Source organism: Diachasmimorpha longicaudata, chromosome 4 (assembly GCF_034640455.1).
Source record: "Diachasmimorpha longicaudata isolate KC_UGA_2023 chromosome 4, iyDiaLong2, whole genome shotgun sequence".
Classification (NCBI taxonomy): Eukaryota; Metazoa; Arthropoda; class Insecta; order Hymenoptera; family Braconidae; genus Diachasmimorpha; species Diachasmimorpha longicaudata.
In genome coordinates this window covers 10,950,453-10,967,322 of record NC_087228.1, presented here as the reverse complement: position 1 = coordinate 10,967,322, position 16,870 = coordinate 10,950,453, and the positions used below count along the sequence as shown (strand labels likewise).

At 38.9% G+C, this 16,870-nt stretch overlaps 4 protein-coding genes across 9 annotated transcripts; 3 read left to right on the top strand and 1 right to left on the bottom strand.

Moving 5' to 3' along the window:
• The first annotated feature begins 117 nt into the window (after nucleotides 1-117).
• Nucleotides 118-3,733, top strand: LOC135161537 (equilibrative nucleoside transporter 2). The gene is made up of 11 exons (XM_064119212.1): nucleotides 118-414; nucleotides 780-919; nucleotides 1,048-1,129; nucleotides 1,289-1,467; nucleotides 1,535-1,629; nucleotides 1,714-1,764; nucleotides 1,922-2,154; nucleotides 2,388-2,622; nucleotides 2,693-2,778; nucleotides 2,914-3,113; nucleotides 3,195-3,733. Exons 1-11 carry the CDS (start codon nucleotides 382-384, stop codon nucleotides 3,304-3,306), a joined length of 1,446 nt encoding a protein of 481 aa, XP_063975282.1. The 5' UTR covers nucleotides 118-381; the 3' UTR covers nucleotides 3,307-3,733.
• On the bottom strand, nucleotides 3,728-11,591 carry Pcmt (Protein-L-isoaspartate (D-aspartate) O-methyltransferase). Of its 4 annotated transcripts, XR_010298796.1 has the most exons (9): nucleotides 11,189-11,591; nucleotides 8,034-8,225; nucleotides 7,620-7,717; nucleotides 7,331-7,470; nucleotides 6,771-6,996; nucleotides 6,526-6,649; nucleotides 6,033-6,436; nucleotides 5,464-5,538; nucleotides 5,184-5,250 (listed from the first exon to the last, which is right to left on the bottom strand). XR_010298796.1 is itself a non-coding variant. In XM_064119223.1 (6 exons), the coding sequence occupies exons 1-6, from the start codon at nucleotides 6,085-6,087 to the stop codon at nucleotides 4,299-4,301; spliced, it is 753 nt and encodes a 250-aa protein (XP_063975293.1). In that variant the 5' UTR covers nucleotides 6,088-6,233; the 3' UTR covers nucleotides 3,728-4,298. The 4 variants fall into 4 exon arrangements, 1 of the variants encoding a protein (XP_063975293.1); XR_010298795.1 differs by lacking the exon at nucleotides 8,034-8,225 and having other exon boundaries at nucleotides 11,189-11,590; XR_010298797.1 differs by lacking the exon at nucleotides 8,034-8,225 and having other exon boundaries at nucleotides 6,033-6,422; nucleotides 6,564-6,649; nucleotides 11,189-11,586.
• On the top strand, nucleotides 8,316-11,170 carry LOC135161536 (facilitated trehalose transporter Tret1-like). Its single transcript, XM_064119211.1, has 4 exons — nucleotides 8,316-8,618; nucleotides 8,756-9,323; nucleotides 9,453-9,654; nucleotides 9,851-11,170. The coding sequence occupies exons 1-4, from the start codon at nucleotides 8,552-8,554 to the stop codon at nucleotides 10,481-10,483; spliced, it is 1,470 nt and encodes a 489-aa protein (XP_063975281.1). The 5' UTR covers nucleotides 8,316-8,551; the 3' UTR covers nucleotides 10,484-11,170.
• A 247-nt stretch (nucleotides 11,592-11,838) lies between the features above and the next one.
• Nucleotides 11,839-16,751, top strand: LOC135161541 (spermine synthase). Of its 3 annotated transcripts, XM_064119217.1 has the most exons (8): nucleotides 11,839-12,086; nucleotides 12,439-12,739; nucleotides 14,464-14,575; nucleotides 15,290-15,412; nucleotides 15,488-15,642; nucleotides 15,711-15,800; nucleotides 15,915-16,106; nucleotides 16,184-16,751. In XM_064119217.1, exons 2-8 carry the CDS (start codon nucleotides 12,458-12,460, stop codon nucleotides 16,328-16,330), a joined length of 1,101 nt encoding a protein of 366 aa, XP_063975287.1. In that variant the 5' UTR covers nucleotides 11,839-12,086; nucleotides 12,439-12,457; the 3' UTR covers nucleotides 16,331-16,751. The 3 variants fall into 3 exon arrangements, with proteins under 3 accessions (XP_063975287.1, XP_063975289.1, XP_063975288.1); XM_064119219.1 differs by lacking the exons at nucleotides 11,839-12,086; nucleotides 14,464-14,575 and adding an exon at nucleotides 13,007-13,115 and having other exon boundaries at nucleotides 12,458-12,739; XM_064119218.1 differs by lacking the exons at nucleotides 11,839-12,086; nucleotides 14,464-14,575 and adding an exon at nucleotides 13,004-13,115 and having other exon boundaries at nucleotides 12,458-12,739.
• Nucleotides 16,752-16,870: the final 119 nt, after the last annotated feature.

Genomic DNA, 16,870 nt, shown 5'->3' with positions numbered 1-16,870 from the left:
TCGTGTCGACCAGAAGCACCAGAAGAGTCACGCCATCAGCAGAATCGAAGGGCAACATGAAAGGTATTTCGCGAGCAAGAGGAGGAAACGTCGTGGAGAAGATGTGAGTGGGGATTGGTTATAGTGGGGGTAATTGTCAGGGATAATTGCCTCACTTGGTGTACATGGGAGCATGCGTTTACTGGAGAGAAGTGTGAGTAATTGGACGGAAATAAACAATGGATTTGCCAGCTGTTGAATTGTGTCACGAACGTTCTCCCATTTGTTGGATCTGACCAGGGATTAGTGAAGAGGATAGCTGGGGGAATCATCAGGAGGATATGCCACGAGGACGACAGCCAGTAATCCGACGAAAGTTGTGACGAAACATTGTCTGCTGAGATGTTTGGAGAACGCAGACGACTCGGGAGAAAAGTCAGTTTTAACGTCAGTTTCCTTTAATGTTCGTTATGTTGTCGATCTTTGAGCCGTGAGTTTCTCGGATTTTTTCTACTTTGAGTCTTTTATTGTGAGTATTTATCATTTTGGTTGGAGGGTTGACGCATGGGGATACTTTTAATTTGTCAGGAAAGAGTTTATTATGCTGTTAATCTGTGAGACTTGATTTTGACTCATAGCTGTGAATATTTATTATTGAAACTGCAAGATTAATTCTCTGACTCATTTTAATCCTGGACAGAATGACAAATATGCGTTCCCGAGACTTTCCTCATTAATTTCTTTCATTCATTCTTTCTTCATTTAATTTTCCTCTATTTGCTTGATATATTATTGTTTAGAGGATGGCGTACTCCATTAACAGAAGACCATTGCTGGGGGGGAGTGACAGTGAATTTGAGGATGACATCGAAACGGAAATGGATGATGCTAGTGTTTCTGTACCAGATCAAAACCATTTGCTGCCTCTCCCTAGGGACAGGTGAGAATCGTAAAATATTACAAACCACTCTACGCAATTTTTATCTCATTAAATCACGAAATAATTCGAGCAGCGAGTGATTTTATGAAAAAATCTGAAAATAATTTGTTTTTCAATTATTTATGCAGATACAACTTGGCTTACATTGTTTTCTACTTATTGGGAATAAATACTCTCATACCCTGGGCCTTTTTTATCACTGCCGACGAGGTAAACATTTATTTATGCAATTTCTTATTCTGTCTGGGTAATTATCAATAATTTGCTCGATTGTCGAGTGATTAACCGACAGATATAAAAGATAAATCATTACATGAGCCAAATTATGAATTATTAATTATCAGAATTGACGAGAATCTAATTTCGCAGTACTGGATGTACAAATTCAGGGCAATTCACCCCAACAACACTGGCCTCCACAACTACACGCACACCGAAATTCTAGAGAAGAGGACAGATCTTCAAGCGAGTTTTACATCCTACCTGAACATCGCCAGTGCTATCCCAAGCACTTTATTTTTAATACTGAATACATTTCTTAGTAAAATGTGAGATAATTGTTACTGGGAAGGATCCTGATTGCACTTAATTACAGAATTGATTATCTCATTGCAGATTATCACAGCAAGTGAGGATGATAGGGACTCAATTGCTCATTCTCCTGCTGTTCATAATGACAACTGCATTTGTTAAAATTAACACGGACGAATGTGAGTGATTCTTATCTATTATGTCATTATGAGCTTTTTGATCGTTTTCAACTAATCTCGAATGGAAATAATTCAATGTTCCAGGGCAGAATACATTTTTAATTATCGTGCTGACATCATTTGCCATTGTTAACGGTAGGAGGCATTTTTTCAATTGATATTCTAATGTGAATGAATAAGGTTTTTCAATCGATAATATTTTTTATGGTAATCATAATAATTAAAAATTCTGCAGTAATGTGTTTTAATAGTACTAAATTTACTCTTGAGTGTCAACATCTTGAATTTGCAGCCTTGAGTGCCATTTTTGGAGGAAGTTTAATGGGAATCGTAGGACGTTTTAATCCAAAATACATAACAGCAATGTCGAGTGGTCAGGCTTTGGGTGGAATATTTACAGCTTTGACGGAGATATTGTCCCTCTGGATTGGAGCTAGTCCAGTTGTCTCTGGCCTCGTTTATTTCATCATTGGAGATATTGTCCTTTTATGCTCTCTGATCGCATACATTTTTCTCGAACGAGAGGTGAGTCCAACACATTATTCGTTGAAACCATTAATTTTGAAGATATTGATGGAAAGTATTTTGAACTGCTATCGAGCATAGTATTATCAGCGCACAGACCCGCTTTAGGAATGTTAATATAGGTGATGAAGGACAAATACCCTCATCATCTTTAATTTATTTCAATCGGATTAAACGAATTGTTGAGACCTCAACAGATACATAAGCAATATTAAGCCGATTATAATTTCCAGGAATATTTCTTGCATCATATGATGCAGAAACCGAGGCCACCAGAGTCCAATTTCTCAGTGAATGCTGAAGTTAGTTTTGTCGAGGGACCAAAAACTAATTATGTCAATATATTGAAGAGAATATGGCCTTATGCTCTCGGCATTTTTCTCACATTCTTCGTTACTATGTCTGTTTACCCTGCTATTACCGTCCTCGTGGAGAGCAAGAACAAGGGGAAGGGTTATGCCTGGAATGGTTTGTACCAGCCAGTGATCGATATTAAGACATTTTTCTTTTTTTCATTATTAATTTCCCTTTTTTATAGATATCTACTTCGTACCTGTTATCACATATCTCACATTCAGTTGTGGGGATTACATCGGTCGTATACTCGCCGGAATTTTCCTCTGGGTAAAAATACATTGCTCGAATGATTCAGTCAAGATTTAAAGATTAAAAATCGAAATTATAATCGAGATTGAGAATTTATTTGAAAAAAAATGATATAAGATTAAACTTTATAAATCCTTCTTCTATTTCTTCCAGCCGAAAGGTAAACCGTGGCTCATCGTAATATTCGCCCTAATTCGAGCGATATTCGTGCCAGCATTGATGTTCTGCAACGCCCAGCCTCGTCATCATCTCCCAGTGTACATAACTGATGATGTTTACTACATGCTCTTGACTATTATCTTCGCCATTGGCAATGGCTATCTCTGCAATATTGCGTTCATCCTGGTCCCGACGTGAGTCATTTTGAATTATTAAAAAAAATATTTTCAGTGTAATATTTTAGTCGTAATAATTTTTATTTTTATTATGAACAGGGTTGTTGATTCCCATGACAAGGAAATAGCCTCAGCAATGATGGGTGCGTTTCTCGGGCTAGGAATTTCCATTGGATCTGCCCTTAGTCTAGTGTTAGTAAAATCTCTCTGATCAGTTCAAGTTCTAGACAATTAAATTTAAAAATCTTTTCTTACTCTCCAGTCAATTAATTTTTTTTAATGAATCGATTCAAAACATGGGCTATTGTAATGTGATATATGACATTCCTCAACGAACGCAATATGTGAGTTGTGTTTATTTTTCAATTCGTGTTAATTGTTTTAATCGTAAAGAAATTCATCAGTTTCGTGAGCCCCATTTTGACCTCTATCGAAACAGTTCATCTTTCATGTTCCGGTGGAAATTTATCTAAGGAGGGGTTCATCGGAGAATTTTTTAAGAGAAAACAGGTATTTGAAAAAGTGATTCTAGTCTATTTTGGGTGTACATAATTTGAAATACGTATTTGGACTAATTATTAGAGATCTAAGTTTGATTAATTATAGGAGAATAAATGCATTGATCATCGTGATGATAACTTGAATAATTTTATTGATAATAAAAAATGACTACTTTCAAACATGTGATAATCTATGAGACCGTGCGAATTTTCGTCGGAATTTTGCTTCAAAAGAGAATAACAAGATGGTAAAACTAGAGAAACAGATTTCCATTCTGTTGCCCATATTGCCAGACTTTCTAGCTTTGGAAAAAAATACAAGGCTTTCTTTGGGGAGAATTTCACGGACTACAAAAACAATATAATCAAATTTTCCACTAAAACTAGTATTTTTGGTAATATTGTCAAAATAATATTGGTAAAGTCGTATAAAATAAGGAAATTTCAGGATTTTGGCTGCACTATTGAATAGTGACAACCTAAAACTTTCGAGAATATTTTTCATGAGTATCTTACTTCATAAAAAAGAACTATTATCGAACGCAACGTTATCAGAACACAGGAAACTGCAGTCGAAAAAAAATCACAAGCTTAAATCCTATTAATTTCATTGTTTTAAGTCGTTGAGCCTTCAAACATTTAAAATGATTACGAACGCGAAAAAGTAACACAATAAATTAGCTCACTGGAGCAGACATTGGTTTCATGAGCTGTACTGCCTCTCCTTGTCAGTCAGAGGAACGTAGACGACTCCCATAAGAGGTCGTTGTTTAATCTCTCCCTCCAGAGTCTTGTCAATCTGAATGAGGGTCTGATCTGAGTTCGCGGGGCCTACTGGCACGATCAGTCTTCCCCCTGGGGCTAGTTGTTCAATTAGCTGAGGAGTAAATTAATCAAAATTGACTTCAAAATCAAATTAGAAATATCGGAAAATATAAATTCCAGAAAAGCGTGGTTTTACTGTCTGAGGAGTCTCTTTTGCTGCTGCTCCTACGTGGATGGCGTCGTAAGGAGCTTGATTTGGATAACCTAGTCTTCCATCTCCCACTAAAGGTATTAGAAACCCATAAATAAATTTGAACAAGTCCGTTGAGAGTATTATGGAACGATCTCTAGACTTTCCAGGCATTTCGAGAAATTGAAAATGGCTTAAAATAATTACCAACTAATTCAACACGGCCACTCGCTATCAGTTCAGGCTTATCACTCATGATATTCTTCTTAGCTAGCACCTGAAGCTCTGGGATATGATCAATCCCAACTGCAACTCCCTCATTCCCCAGCATGACCCCCATACAAGCTGTCAGGTATCCAGACCCGGAGCCAACATCCAGGGCTTTATTCCCAGGTTTCAACTTGTCCTCGAGGAGTTCCAGAGCATGGGCGTGCTAAACAGAGGCTTTTGTATGTCTACTTTGCACATTTTTATTGAGACATGTTCAATATTGACTTCATAACTCGTAAATAATTGAACATAGTCGAGTAATGAACCAAAGAAATGTCTTAGTGATGCTGTACCATGTGAGGAGCGCTTATTGTCACTCCATAACCAATCCCCTGAGGAGCGTCAATGTACGGATATCCTGAGGTATATTTTGCTCTGTCCACCGAGCACATTGCATCAAAAACTCGATCAGACTTGATCACCTTCGACTCTGCAATAAAAAAAGGGTCGTTGAATCATAGGCTTCAAGACACCTGTTTTGAATCTCCAATATCTGGCGACAAAATGAAGCAATTTGAATAAATCTTTGCTCATTTTAAAGCTTAAGAAAATACCTTGGAAATAAAAAAAAATGAGGAAATTTCACTCTACCGTACTCGAGTTATTTTACATACAATTTGCAGAATTTTTTGAAGCCACTTACTCTTCAGGTACTGCACTAGGTCCTTGTTCGATCTTCCATGGTACCTCCCAAACGCTGCCATGACTATCGTTGCAACTGCAATGAAGACACCAACCTTAATCATTAGTTCATTACTTAATTCACAAAATCATTAGTTCCACACGTGAAGATTATTCCATGTTCCTTTATTATTTCTGGAGCGCGATCTTCTCTTTAGCTTCCACTAATCCAAGCTATATTATTACTCAGACAATAATACTTTGTTGAAAATATTATAAATCTCAGCTATTTATTACTGAATAACCCGTAGCCAGAACGTTCCATTTCACTTCAAAAACTTGTAGCAAAAACACGAACCTCAATTTTACATTTCTGCGAAATTCTCGCTGACATACAAAATCCCTAGACTTCTCCACAAGTGCCATCTCACAAGTCCCCATATTCCCTAGAACGCATGTGGTGCCCATGTCGATTTAAATCGATATTGCAATGAGAAAAGCCAGAGTGTCATATTTCAAAAATATAATTTAATTCTTCACATAAATAAAATTTATCAAAGCACTTAAAGATATAGACATAAGTATATTTACATAATTCGATAGATCGATTGTAGTGTTGCTGCGGCATTAGCTGACGGCAGCACATCCCAGAGTGCGTTAAATTCTCCTGACTTTGGACAATTTTTGGGTTGGAACTGTTTGCACAGCTGGTGGCTGTCCCACTGACGAGCTTTTCTTGTTCTATCCGAATTTAGACAATAGGGTAGGGGTGAAACGGGGGGGGGGATTTGGAGAGTCCTAATTATGTAATTGAGTATTTGGATCGGTGAGTAGAACGTAAGAGACGTGCATGAGCTTCTGGGTTTTCACTGTGCCATCGTGATCCTTGTCGACTTGCACCAGGTCCTGGTACTTCTGAAAGCCCTCGATGGCAACGACTGGGAGAATCAGGCGACCCCCAGGGGCCAGTTGCCTCACCAACTGCAGAGGAATATCTATTCATTTTTATTGTCGTCGTTAATGGGGGATTTTCGTCAATTAGATTTTCAAATTTCTTGAAATTAAATTACAAATTTTATTGTACATTGTTTTCGGGATTTTGTGACTATTTTTGGGAGGTACCTCTTCGGGGATCGACTCAGCAGCCGCTCCGACGTGGATCGCATCGTAGGGGGCCTCCTGGGAGTATCCAATTCGTCCATCGGCCTCTGAGGAATATCGAGAACTTATCGTAGAATTTTTTTTAATACAGGCAATAATGATTACTTTTTTAATACGGAAAGCGAAACCCACAATGACACAAACCATTTGTATGCACGCAGTTCTTACCCACGAATTTAATCCGTCCATCCTCTATGAAGGTCGGGCAATCCTCCCTCAAATTCCTTTCCCCAATAGCCACAAGCTCGGGAATATGTTCGACCCCAACCACTTTCCCCGAAGCCCCCACCAGGAACCCCATACATGCCGTCAAATATCCAGACCCTGAGCCGACGTCCAATGCCCTGCAGCCCTCCTTCAGCTGGTCCGTCAGAATCGATAAGGCGTAAGCGTGCTAAAATCGCAATCAACATCAATTAATTCTCATACACATCACGGTCATGATCGTCTCTACCCACTTTTCCTTTCGTCCATTTTCCTTATCGACGATAGCAATGCACTTGGTAAAAAAATATTGCAACATCGAGATTAAAAAATTGATCAGCACAATCATATCAACAATTGTGACATGCTTAGATAACATGGCTTGACCTCATGACGATCATGACCCTAATGCGCTTCTCTGAATCGAGATTTGCTTGACAGGAATTTCAAATTCACTCGTATTCGGTGACAGTGTACTCCAGTTTGGATTTTTTATTGAAAATTTTGAGCTGATGAAGGATTACCATGTGCGGAGCACTGATGGTGACATTGTAGCCTATTCTCCTGGGACGGTCCAGGTACGGATCAGACTCGTGACAGTACTTTCCTCGGTCAATTGCGAGCATTGCCGCTTCAGCTCTCTCCGTCGTTAAAATTCCATTTTCTGGGAATCAATTGGTCGAATTTAATTGACATGCCCCGGAAAATTTTTACAATAAAAGTTACTCTAAAGATCAATCATTGATTGATTATGGAGAAACTTTTGAGAATCGATTTTTTTCCCAGTCTTCAAATATTCGTCCCCATCCTCACGTTTTAACTTCGCTATCATCTCCTGATTCGTTGCTCCGCTGCAACGCCATGTCATCGTCTCCGGAGAAGAATATTACAACCAGGAAAATTCGATGTCTCTGGAACAGAAAGTTAATATTGATTAGACAAATATCGACGAAAGCACGAGACTTAATTTTCATTTTCGCCCAGGAGCAGAGCAGAAACGCTTGAAATTTACGATGCGATCTGTCAGCACATGCGATTAGACGGATTAGTAGCCTCAGTATTGAATGTGCATTGGATAAATCAAATTGAAGCTTTAGTCGGAAGTTTCAATTAATCATCGAGTAAATTTGCAATTCGCTAGGAATAGTATGTTGATGAAGAGCTGTAAATCATGATCATAGGAAACTCGTGCTACTGATCGCAAAGCAAACAGTTCGTCTGACGTACGTTTCTTCCATCAGAAAAAATGGAAAAATCATAAACGTGCTGATGAAATTTCAACTGACGATGCGCAAAACTCCTGACAGGATTCTGCGAGCTTCGGCACTGAATCCCCGATCGAATTCGGGGGATTTAGCAGAAATCTCTGAGGAATTAACACCCCTAGTGCTGACGTCTGAATGAGAGTCGGGATAGCAGCTGTGGAAAATGTTTGGAATGTGAGCATTACCCTCACGTGGCATGATAAGAGTGGTGAACTTGGGGGGCTTGGCTATCGCTATAAAATGAAATACAAGGGAACAGATCTGGTGTGAGCACTTCTGGACGTGCCTCCGGAGGAGGCAGCAATACAAATGATTCAATCATTCGGTTATATAATCAAATTCATTTTTGACTTACGTCCACAAATGCTTGACTAATTCATTAGTTCAATTAATTAATTGCGAATTCATCAGTGGAAAATCGAATAAAGACGATAAAAAGATTGTTTGACGTCTCGTAAAATTCTAATCGACATTTGAAGAATGGAGACCCGAAAAATAACGACTATTGAGCCCGGAAAGTGGCGGCAGTTCTTCGCAACGATTCTAAGTAAGTACAGAAATGTGACGGATATTGTAATTGACGACAAGTTAATTTATAAAGTGATTGGAATAAATTAGATTCGTCCCTAAAAATCCCATTCAGAACACAATCTTCAAATGTTCCCAACGTCAAATTTATTCCAGTAAATTTGTCGTCCCTCTCATACGGAATGATCCTGGGTTGGTCCTCGCCAATGGCCCCTCTGCTGCAGTCCCCAGGGACCCCAATCGGTACAGCCCCAATGACGAACGATCAAATGTCCTGGATGAACGGCATTCTCTGCATAGGAGCCTTGGCAGTCCTACCCATCTGTAGTTCCTTGGCGGAGCGGTTTGGACGCAAGATAACAGGCTGCATAATCGCAGTACCCTCGGGCCTCTGCTGGCTTCTCATCCTGTTCGCGAGAGACTGGACATACCTTCTCGCGGCCCGTCTTTTCGCAGGCTTCGCAGCAGCCGTCCTCATCTTCGTCATTCCCATCTACGTCTCCGAAATTTCCGGGGACAGCGTTCGAGGACAATACGGCAGCATCCTCGTCTTCTCCGTGAACATTGGCATCCTCCTGGCCTACATTTTCGGGGCCATTTTACCGTACAATATTTTCGCCCTTTGTGCGCTGGTGATTCCCATGCTATTCTTGGGAGGATTTGTCTTCATGCCGGAGACGCCGATTTATTTGATGAGGAGGGGACGAGTTGCAGAAGCTACAAGGTGAACTCATTGCCCGCATTGTATTGTGTTCATTTATTAACCAGATAAATTGAAAAAAATTAATCCTCTGAAAACCGGCGATTGCAACTATAAATTAAAGTAATTAATAATAATTTTGATGTATTTCAGGTCGCTGATGTGGCTGAAGGCTAACGATAAGGCAAGTGTTGATCATGAGCTGACGAGACTACAGGCACTTGCCAAGGAAAATTCAGCTAATGATAAATCAGTTGGATTCAGGGCATTGTTCAGGGACCGGGGCACCTTTAAGGGGTTCATGATCGCAATGGCCATGCTGGGGGGTCAGCAGTTCTGCGGGATCAGCGCAGTGGTGAGTTAAATAATTAAGTTATGGTATTTATACTGAATTAAAAATCTTTAGGAGTGAACGTATGTCCTCTACACATTCAATAAAAATTCTATGGAATATTTCTAAGGGAACTCTCAATCGAATCAGAATTTCAATAGGAAGATCCTACTACTTGCTTCCACCCTCCAGTAAAATACCACTTGAATATCATTTCCAGGTCGCCTACACCGCGACCATCTTCAAACTAGCTGGAAGTTCACTGGCTCCAAATACAGCGACGATTCTCGTGGGTTCTATCCAAGTTGCCGGGTCCTGGTTATCAACCGTCATGATGGAGAGGGCTGGAAGACGACCCCTGATCATGATCTCTTGCGCTGGAATGGCCGTTTGTCATTGCGTTCTCGGCTCCTTCTTGCTAGTCCAGAGTTCAGGTCACGATGTACACTCATTCTCTTGGATACCCGTCACAGCAATCTCAGGCTATGCCATTGTTTACTGCCTCGGTATGGGTCCAGCACCATTCGTAGTCGCCTCCGAGGTCTTTAGCTCTGATATCTCAGGCTTCGCTAATTCTATTTCAATGGTCTTCATGTGGATCGTGTCGTTCATCATGATGAAGTTCTTTCCGTTCATCATGGATACCCTTACCATTGGTGGCTCTTTCTTTCTGCTCGCGGGTTTCTGCGTGTGCAGTCTGGTCTTCACATTCTTCTTCGTCCCTGAGACCAAGGGTAGGAACATTGAATCCATTCTCGACGAGTTGAATGGGTTTTCAGAGAGCTTTAGAGAAGCTCGGTATCAGAGGACTTCCGTGGAGATGATTGGTAAAAATACCCATCAAGCTGTTTGATTTTTAGACATTGTCAGAGGTGAATAGACAGTCCAACTGTTTTCACATTGACGTGTTGGTTAACATCTTCTTTTAAATTCCTAATTTTAATCATCCTTTTCGAATGAATGAAACCCAGTGCTCGAAATCGGTGAATCACTAGTCAAAAATCGGATTGGGCTTGATTATTCCCTTTAAATCATTAATAGGATATTTGTATTTATGCTTCTGAACAAAGTCTTGTCTATAAATAGTGATATTAATCCCCATATCATTAATTTTTGATATCTCATAGTTGACTAGCCCCCAGTTGTTATTATAAACATACTAGTGTCATTCCCTGATAACTCATATCAATTCTACGTAATTCCGCATTTCTTATAATTTCTTCGATTCATCGAGGTTTTTATAATGTTTCAAATTGTTCATCGGTGTGGCGCCGTCTTGGTGGATGCTTCAGAACTTGTTACGAAATTTAAATGTGAGAAATGCAATTTTTCCAGAAATAATCATAATTGTTGTTCATCAGCAACATTAATCAGTCATTCTTCTCAAATCCCCATTATGATAGGTCGTGATGAACTTCCCCACAATTTGCTCCCCATTTGTGAAAAATTGGAGATATGCACTCACTATTTACTGTGATAAGGTTGAAATGTATGGAAATGGAGTGTCAGGAGATGAGTAAATTTTTATAAGAAAAAAAAATTCTGATTTACTTCCTACCTTTATGATCCCACTCTTCGGCATTCCTCTGTGGGAATTGTCATCCGAGGTGATTGCCTTTAATTTCCGCGATTTTCTTGCGTATCGTTGGACCGAAGATCCACGATTTTTTCAATCCAAGTCAATTGATGCCTCGACCTCAATTCCAATCTTCTCCTCTTCCTCGAATTGACGAAAATTGTCTGAAGTGAGAGGATACCAGAGGAACTATCATTTGAAGGCATAAACAAAATGAATATGTACCGTCTAAATGTCACGATTGAGGCGATATTCTGACTTTTTATTTTAATTCCTATGACGATAGTCGACAGGTGATTGCTTTTCGCAATACGAAATAATTTTATCGTTTGTGCTAGATTTCTACCCGTTTGTACTTGAGCTCAAAATGTTTCGATCGCTAGAGTCTCATTTATTGTCGTATGTGTTCTCCCTGTGACACACAGAGGTCACTACTTACACATACCCTGTACGCATAGAAATTTGCCCCTATGTACTTAGCCTGTGGGGGGTTGCAAATGAGAAAACTAACTAATATACATGGTTGTACCTAAATAGAGTGTACAAAGCAAGTACAAACGATAGAATTAGTTTATTAGCGGACTGGTTGCTGATAACGGCGGCATTGCGACAATAAAACTGCGTTGATCGCCATCTGTTTCATAAGATGAAACTAATTGCAGCCTTGAGTGCTCTTCGGATCCCGAGATAGCCATCAGATCACCGCTGCCTCTTTGTTCAATAGTGAATAACAATAATAATAATCCTAATAGCATCCCGGGTTGCTCTAGTAAATTACCTGAATTACATAAAACTGCTATAGCTCGTGCGACAACCGTAAAATTGTGGTTAAAAATTGATAATCGTGTTGAACAGCGACTCTCTCATCTTTCAACGACAGGTGAAATTTATCACACTAATAATCATCCTCAATCATCATTGTTAAAGTACAATTTGTTTATAATAAAATAGCTGTAGGCGTTTTATCATGATAACTCTTCATACTGTACTTGATATTTCTCATTTCTTAATTGTGCAATGATGACGTAAAATTGCGGGATATGTGCTTAATATAATTTTGGTAACTTTGTGCTAAAATGGTAGCGAGGCATCGCAGAGAATCACAAGGATCATTTGTTCTGAATCCTATCGGAACAATGGACCGATGATAAATATCCCTGCTAATCAGGATAGATTTAAATAAATTGGACAAGAAAATCGAACTAATTGGGATTCATCCATTCATTCCGCAGTTGGTCAAGAGGGATTATAATGGTGGCTCATACTGTGCTCCTGGACTTCACGGTCTCATCCAACGTCGTTTGCGATACTGACAAGCGTTCAAATTTGAAATCATCGATTGCCAGTGTTCTGAGGGACCACTTCGACGGTCTCAAGACCCTGACCGACTCAACAATCGACAACAGTTTCTTTGTCCTCTATGCTGGACCAAGAAGCAGTCTCATCACCGTCAGAGGATATGCTGAGGGCCTCGTGACAGTTAACATTGAGTACTACAAGCAAGATGATGAAGAGGCCCTCATGAGCCTCGAGGTATTATCTTTATTACCTTCTTATAGCTATATTTAATTAATTAATGCATAGTTAGGAACTATAAATAACCTCATAATTCGAAACAATCTTCTCCACGATATATTGATAAAAAAGTCCGAATGGTTATGAGAATTACACCACTAAAATTGATACAATCATGACAGTAACTGCTTCACATCAATCATTCTCAATGAAAATCATAGTAGCAATTAATGATTAATTGAAAACGGGCAAGAAACAACGTTAACTGACAGGACATTGTAGCAGTGGCGTGACTTGGAAGCTGACATTGCCATGGCATTAAATAGCCAACGCAGCAAACGTTTACCACCTGTAAGGCGAGGAACCATATATGATCTCTATTTGACACTATCAGGTAGAAAAATGCTTTACCGAAAAATTTATTAGGAGTGTGCAAAAGTTCTCGGCGTCACGACTAAAGGCCTCTAATCACTGCATTATTCTTCAACTGTATAATAACTGTTCCAATCTTCAGTAGATAAATTTAGTTTGGGACTGTGTCCCCTTGCTCTACGATTCAATATATTTCTGTACATCTCCTTGCCAAATAGCAGAAGATAATTACAATCGGCCTTGAAAATGGATTTTTTATTACGATCGGAACGATACGACGCATTGAGTAGATGCTGGATAGGAAATAAAATGCATGAGCAGTGGAACTAGCTGGTTTGCGAATTTCATATTGCGGATTTAATGGCAGGAAGACTATTTTCGAGTTTTCTAATTAAATAATTCTGTTGCTGATTCACACGACATGTGTGAGAATAGTTTCACTGTCGACGTGTTGAGCTTTACATTTGCGGGCACTTGGCGTTTGCCAACTTTAATCTGACTCCTCCGATATGAGGACTTTTATGAATGTCTGAAACAGTTACCTCCGTCATAAATTGCACTACCTTATGGTAGGCAGATTTGGAAAATAGTGAAACCTTCAAAAACTAATAGAGAACGTTGTCGTCCCCATAGGTCAAAATTTAATTTGAATTCTGCCGGATGACAGTAAATAAAAACGATGGGGCGGAATATATTCGGAGAGATCGATGATTTCGTATAATTTGTAATGATCAATCAATTGCTCCAAGGAACGTCAAGAACTTTTGCGCATCCCTAATCCAATCTCGAGTTTGTTCCTTTTTTATATTTGATATTTTTCGTTTATTTATCCACATTTTTCCTTTAGCTCCTTGTTATATCTGCTATGATGAAACCATTTTATTATCCACTATTCAACAAGATTATTAATTTGTTTGTTTAAAATTGGAATTCATAAATTAGAGAGTTTAGAATAATGGGACGCTTGCCGAGGAATGCTGAATGACGAATATCCCCAGCGCTTGTATTTCAGTTTTTCTCGAAAATCTCCAGAACCTCCTTGCACTCAATAATTCTTATGAATTTTCTTCGACATAATTGATTAAATAGCATTGTATCATTATATCACATCCAATCGTATAATCGTGGATTATTTAAGAGGATAGGGCCCTTGATATGGTTCTCTGTCTCTTCAGATAAATGGAAATAAAATTTGTCCGAAGGATGATTATCATGAGGGATAAAGAATAACAATCATCATCACTGTGTTTGTTATTTGTGATTATGTGTGAAGGGGATTTCCACCCTATGATGGAAAGTAGAAAGTTCTTTTAACTAGATAGATCCATTTGTTCTGTTTATTCATTGGTTCGCTTGACGGCTAATCATAGTCGGCCAGAGACTTGGAGACAGCAATGCAAGCAGCGGCCACAGCTACTCGATCACACGCGCTTGTCCCACTCAAACGCGGTGGGCCATTTGAGAGATACTTTCCCACCGCCGGTGAGTTTTTTATTTATAATATGTTTACGGTAAATTTTCAAATCTTGTGTTCAACGATCCGATACGTGGAGATGCAGAAAACCCCTGATGTGTATAGTTAGAATGGATTGAGATAAATATATTCTAGATTTATTTCTCTCCCAAGTGGAGGCCAGAAAAATTGTATTAGATTCCCAGTTGACGGCCCGACTCCATTATCTTTAGAACGTTATCAACATTAATTATTGAAAATTGTCTCGTAATTTTTTGTGCGCGTAATCTCTCATGAGCCCGACTATAACGAGCGCCTACTGTAGTTCGTTGATATATCGGCATTTGACTGTTTATTATTCAAGTATAGTGTCAATGTTCATTTAAACAAATTATGCATTTGGCGACGTTTCTTCTCCAAGACTTTCCCTCCCGTTGAGCTTAGCATCGGTAATAGCAAGTGGTGTTATCTATTTTCCCCTGACGAGTATCACTTCAACATGTCAATTTCGCATCAACCCTTCTTTTACAAAATGCATGTACATAGAATACCGCTCAGTGTGTATACCATTCCATCTTTTACAATTTTTTTTCTGCAATCAGTTTGGTCTGTTTTGAGAGGATCACAAATTTTTGCGATAAATTGATTCATACGTTTTACCTACCATAAAAGAACTTGGCGTACGTAGACATACTGCTCGATAATAATATTTATAATTTTCTCATTATTTAATGTTTTTTAAGATGAGAGACTCCTAGAGTACGATATTGATAAATTAGTCTTTGAGGCTCGATCACCGTACCAAAAAGTGCAAATTGTCCACTCAAAATCGCTGGGGAATTTGCTGGTACTCGATGAACTCCAAAGTAGGTAACGAATAAAGTATAAAATAGCTGATTAAGTATTGTTTATTGTAAGTGTAATTTTTTAAATACAATCAGATATGTCAGAGGCTGATCTTATCTATACTGAAACCCTCATGCAACGAGGGAAGGAGAACTATACGGGGAAGGAAATTGTGATATTGGGGGGTGGCGATGGTGGACTTCTATGGGAACTGCTCAAAGAAAAACCTAAATATGTTACAATGCTTGAGGTAAGTGCTACTCAAAATCAATCCAATTTTGTTGGAAGCTTATGAATTTCGCGAAAGTTTGATTGCAGATCGACGACGTGGTTATGAAAGCCTGCAGTCAGCACATGAGGAGCATTTGCGGAGATTGTTTGGATAAGAGAAAGGGCGATAATTATGAGGTATTCTATAATAGAAGTTGTTGAATAAGATTGTTTCTTAATTGAAAAATGCCCAAGATGACAAAGGGATGAATGGAAATTTTTATATTATTATTTTTTTGGAATCGTACATAGATAATTGTTGGAGACTGCGTGAAAGCTCTTGCCCACATGATTGACGAAGGTCGCCAATTTGATTACGTCTTCGGGGATTTAACTGACATCCCTATTAGTACAACGCCTCACGGTGATGCGTGGGATTTCATCAGACTGATATTAAATTCTTCAATGAAAGTACTGAAGCCCTCGGGGAAATACATGACCCATGTAATAATTTTCCCATCTAAATGATCATTTTCTCATCGAATTTATATTTTATTATAAAAAATGGTATGAATTAATAGGGAAATGGTGCATCGTGCCCGGAATCTCTCTCCATGTTCGAGAATGTGCTCAGCGAACTATCAGTACCCGTGGTATTCACCAAAGACAGTGCTTTTGTGCCATCTTTCTTTGAAGTCTGGATCTTCTACCAAGTAATGCGCAAATGATTGATTATACATAACCATTATGATGGGTCAAGGAACATAGTCACTTTAGCACAAATTGTTTTCCCATTATTATGACCCGTAATGTGCCATAGATGTAGAATATATACAATTGTCAAAGAAAATACTCTATCCACTGTGCCACCAACTCTCGGAGCTGGCTTAACAAGGGACGAAATTAGCGAAGTGTCACTTCATTGACAGCCAGCGTATGACAACGCATCTATGGAAGGGGTGTACCATTTGAAACCGTACGATTTGATATTTTTAATCAAGGAGCTGAGATGCTTAATTTCCTTTATCGGTGTATTCCTGCAAATCCTATTTTACTCTTTGCCCCATCTTGGCAAAGATATCAAGTCATACTATTTGAAATGAGACCCTTGTATAAATGAATATTTAAATAAATATAAGCTCAGCGAGACTTTCATTCTATTTTTTTAGTTTGATTAATGGCAGTGCTTCATAGATCGGTATTATCGATAAAAGATTTAGAAACTTTGACGGCCGATTCGGCCTGCTTATAGCATTTTCTTGTGAAGA

What these genes read in the sequence shown, in the direction of transcription:
- LOC135161537 (XM_064119212.1), top strand. Translation starts at nt 382, where the DNA reads ATGTTTGGAGAACGCAGACGACTCGGGAGAAAA. An exon ending in AATACATTTCTTAGTAAAAT is followed by an intron (nt 1,468 to 1,534) that starts GTGAGATAATTG and finishes ATCTCATTGCAG; the next exon opens with ATTATCACAGCAAGTGAGGA. An exon ending in GCGTTCATCCTGGTCCCGAC is followed by an intron (nt 3,114 to 3,194) that starts GTGAGTCATTTT and finishes TATTATGAACAG; the next exon opens with GGTTGTTGATTCCCATGACA.
- LOC135161536 (XM_064119211.1), top strand. Translation starts at nt 8,552, where the DNA reads ATGGAGACCCGAAAAATAACGACTATTGAGCCCGGAAAGTGGCGGCAG. An exon ending in CGAGTTGCAGAAGCTACAAG is followed by an intron (nt 9,324 to 9,452) that starts GTGAACTCATTG and finishes GATGTATTTCAG; the next exon opens with GTCGCTGATGTGGCTGAAGG. An exon ending in TCTGCGGGATCAGCGCAGTG is followed by an intron (nt 9,655 to 9,850) that starts GTGAGTTAAATA and finishes TATCATTTCCAG; the next exon opens with GTCGCCTACACCGCGACCAT.
- LOC135161541 (XM_064119217.1), top strand. Translation starts at nt 12,458, where the DNA reads ATGGTGGCTCATACTGTGCTCCTGGACTTCACGGTCTCATCCAACGTC. An exon ending in GAAAGGGCGATAATTATGAG is followed by an intron (nt 15,801 to 15,914) that starts GTATTCTATAAT and finishes AATCGTACATAG; the next exon opens with ATAATTGTTGGAGACTGCGT. An exon ending in CGGGGAAATACATGACCCAT is followed by an intron (nt 16,107 to 16,183) that starts GTAATAATTTTC and finishes ATGAATTAATAG; the next exon opens with GGAAATGGTGCATCGTGCCC.
- Pcmt (XM_064119223.1), bottom strand. Translation starts at nt 6,087, where the DNA reads ATGTGCTGCCGTCAGCTAATGCCGCAGCAACACTACAATCGATCTATC. An exon ending in CAATAAGCGCTCCTCACATG is followed by an intron (nt 4,984 to 5,113) that starts GTACAGCATCAC and finishes GCCTCTGTTTAG; the next exon opens with CACGCCCATGCTCTGGAACT. An exon ending in CAAAAGAGACTCCTCAGACA is followed by an intron (nt 4,473 to 4,556) that starts GTAAAACCACGC and finishes TTTACTCCTCAG; the next exon opens with CTAATTGAACAACTAGCCCC.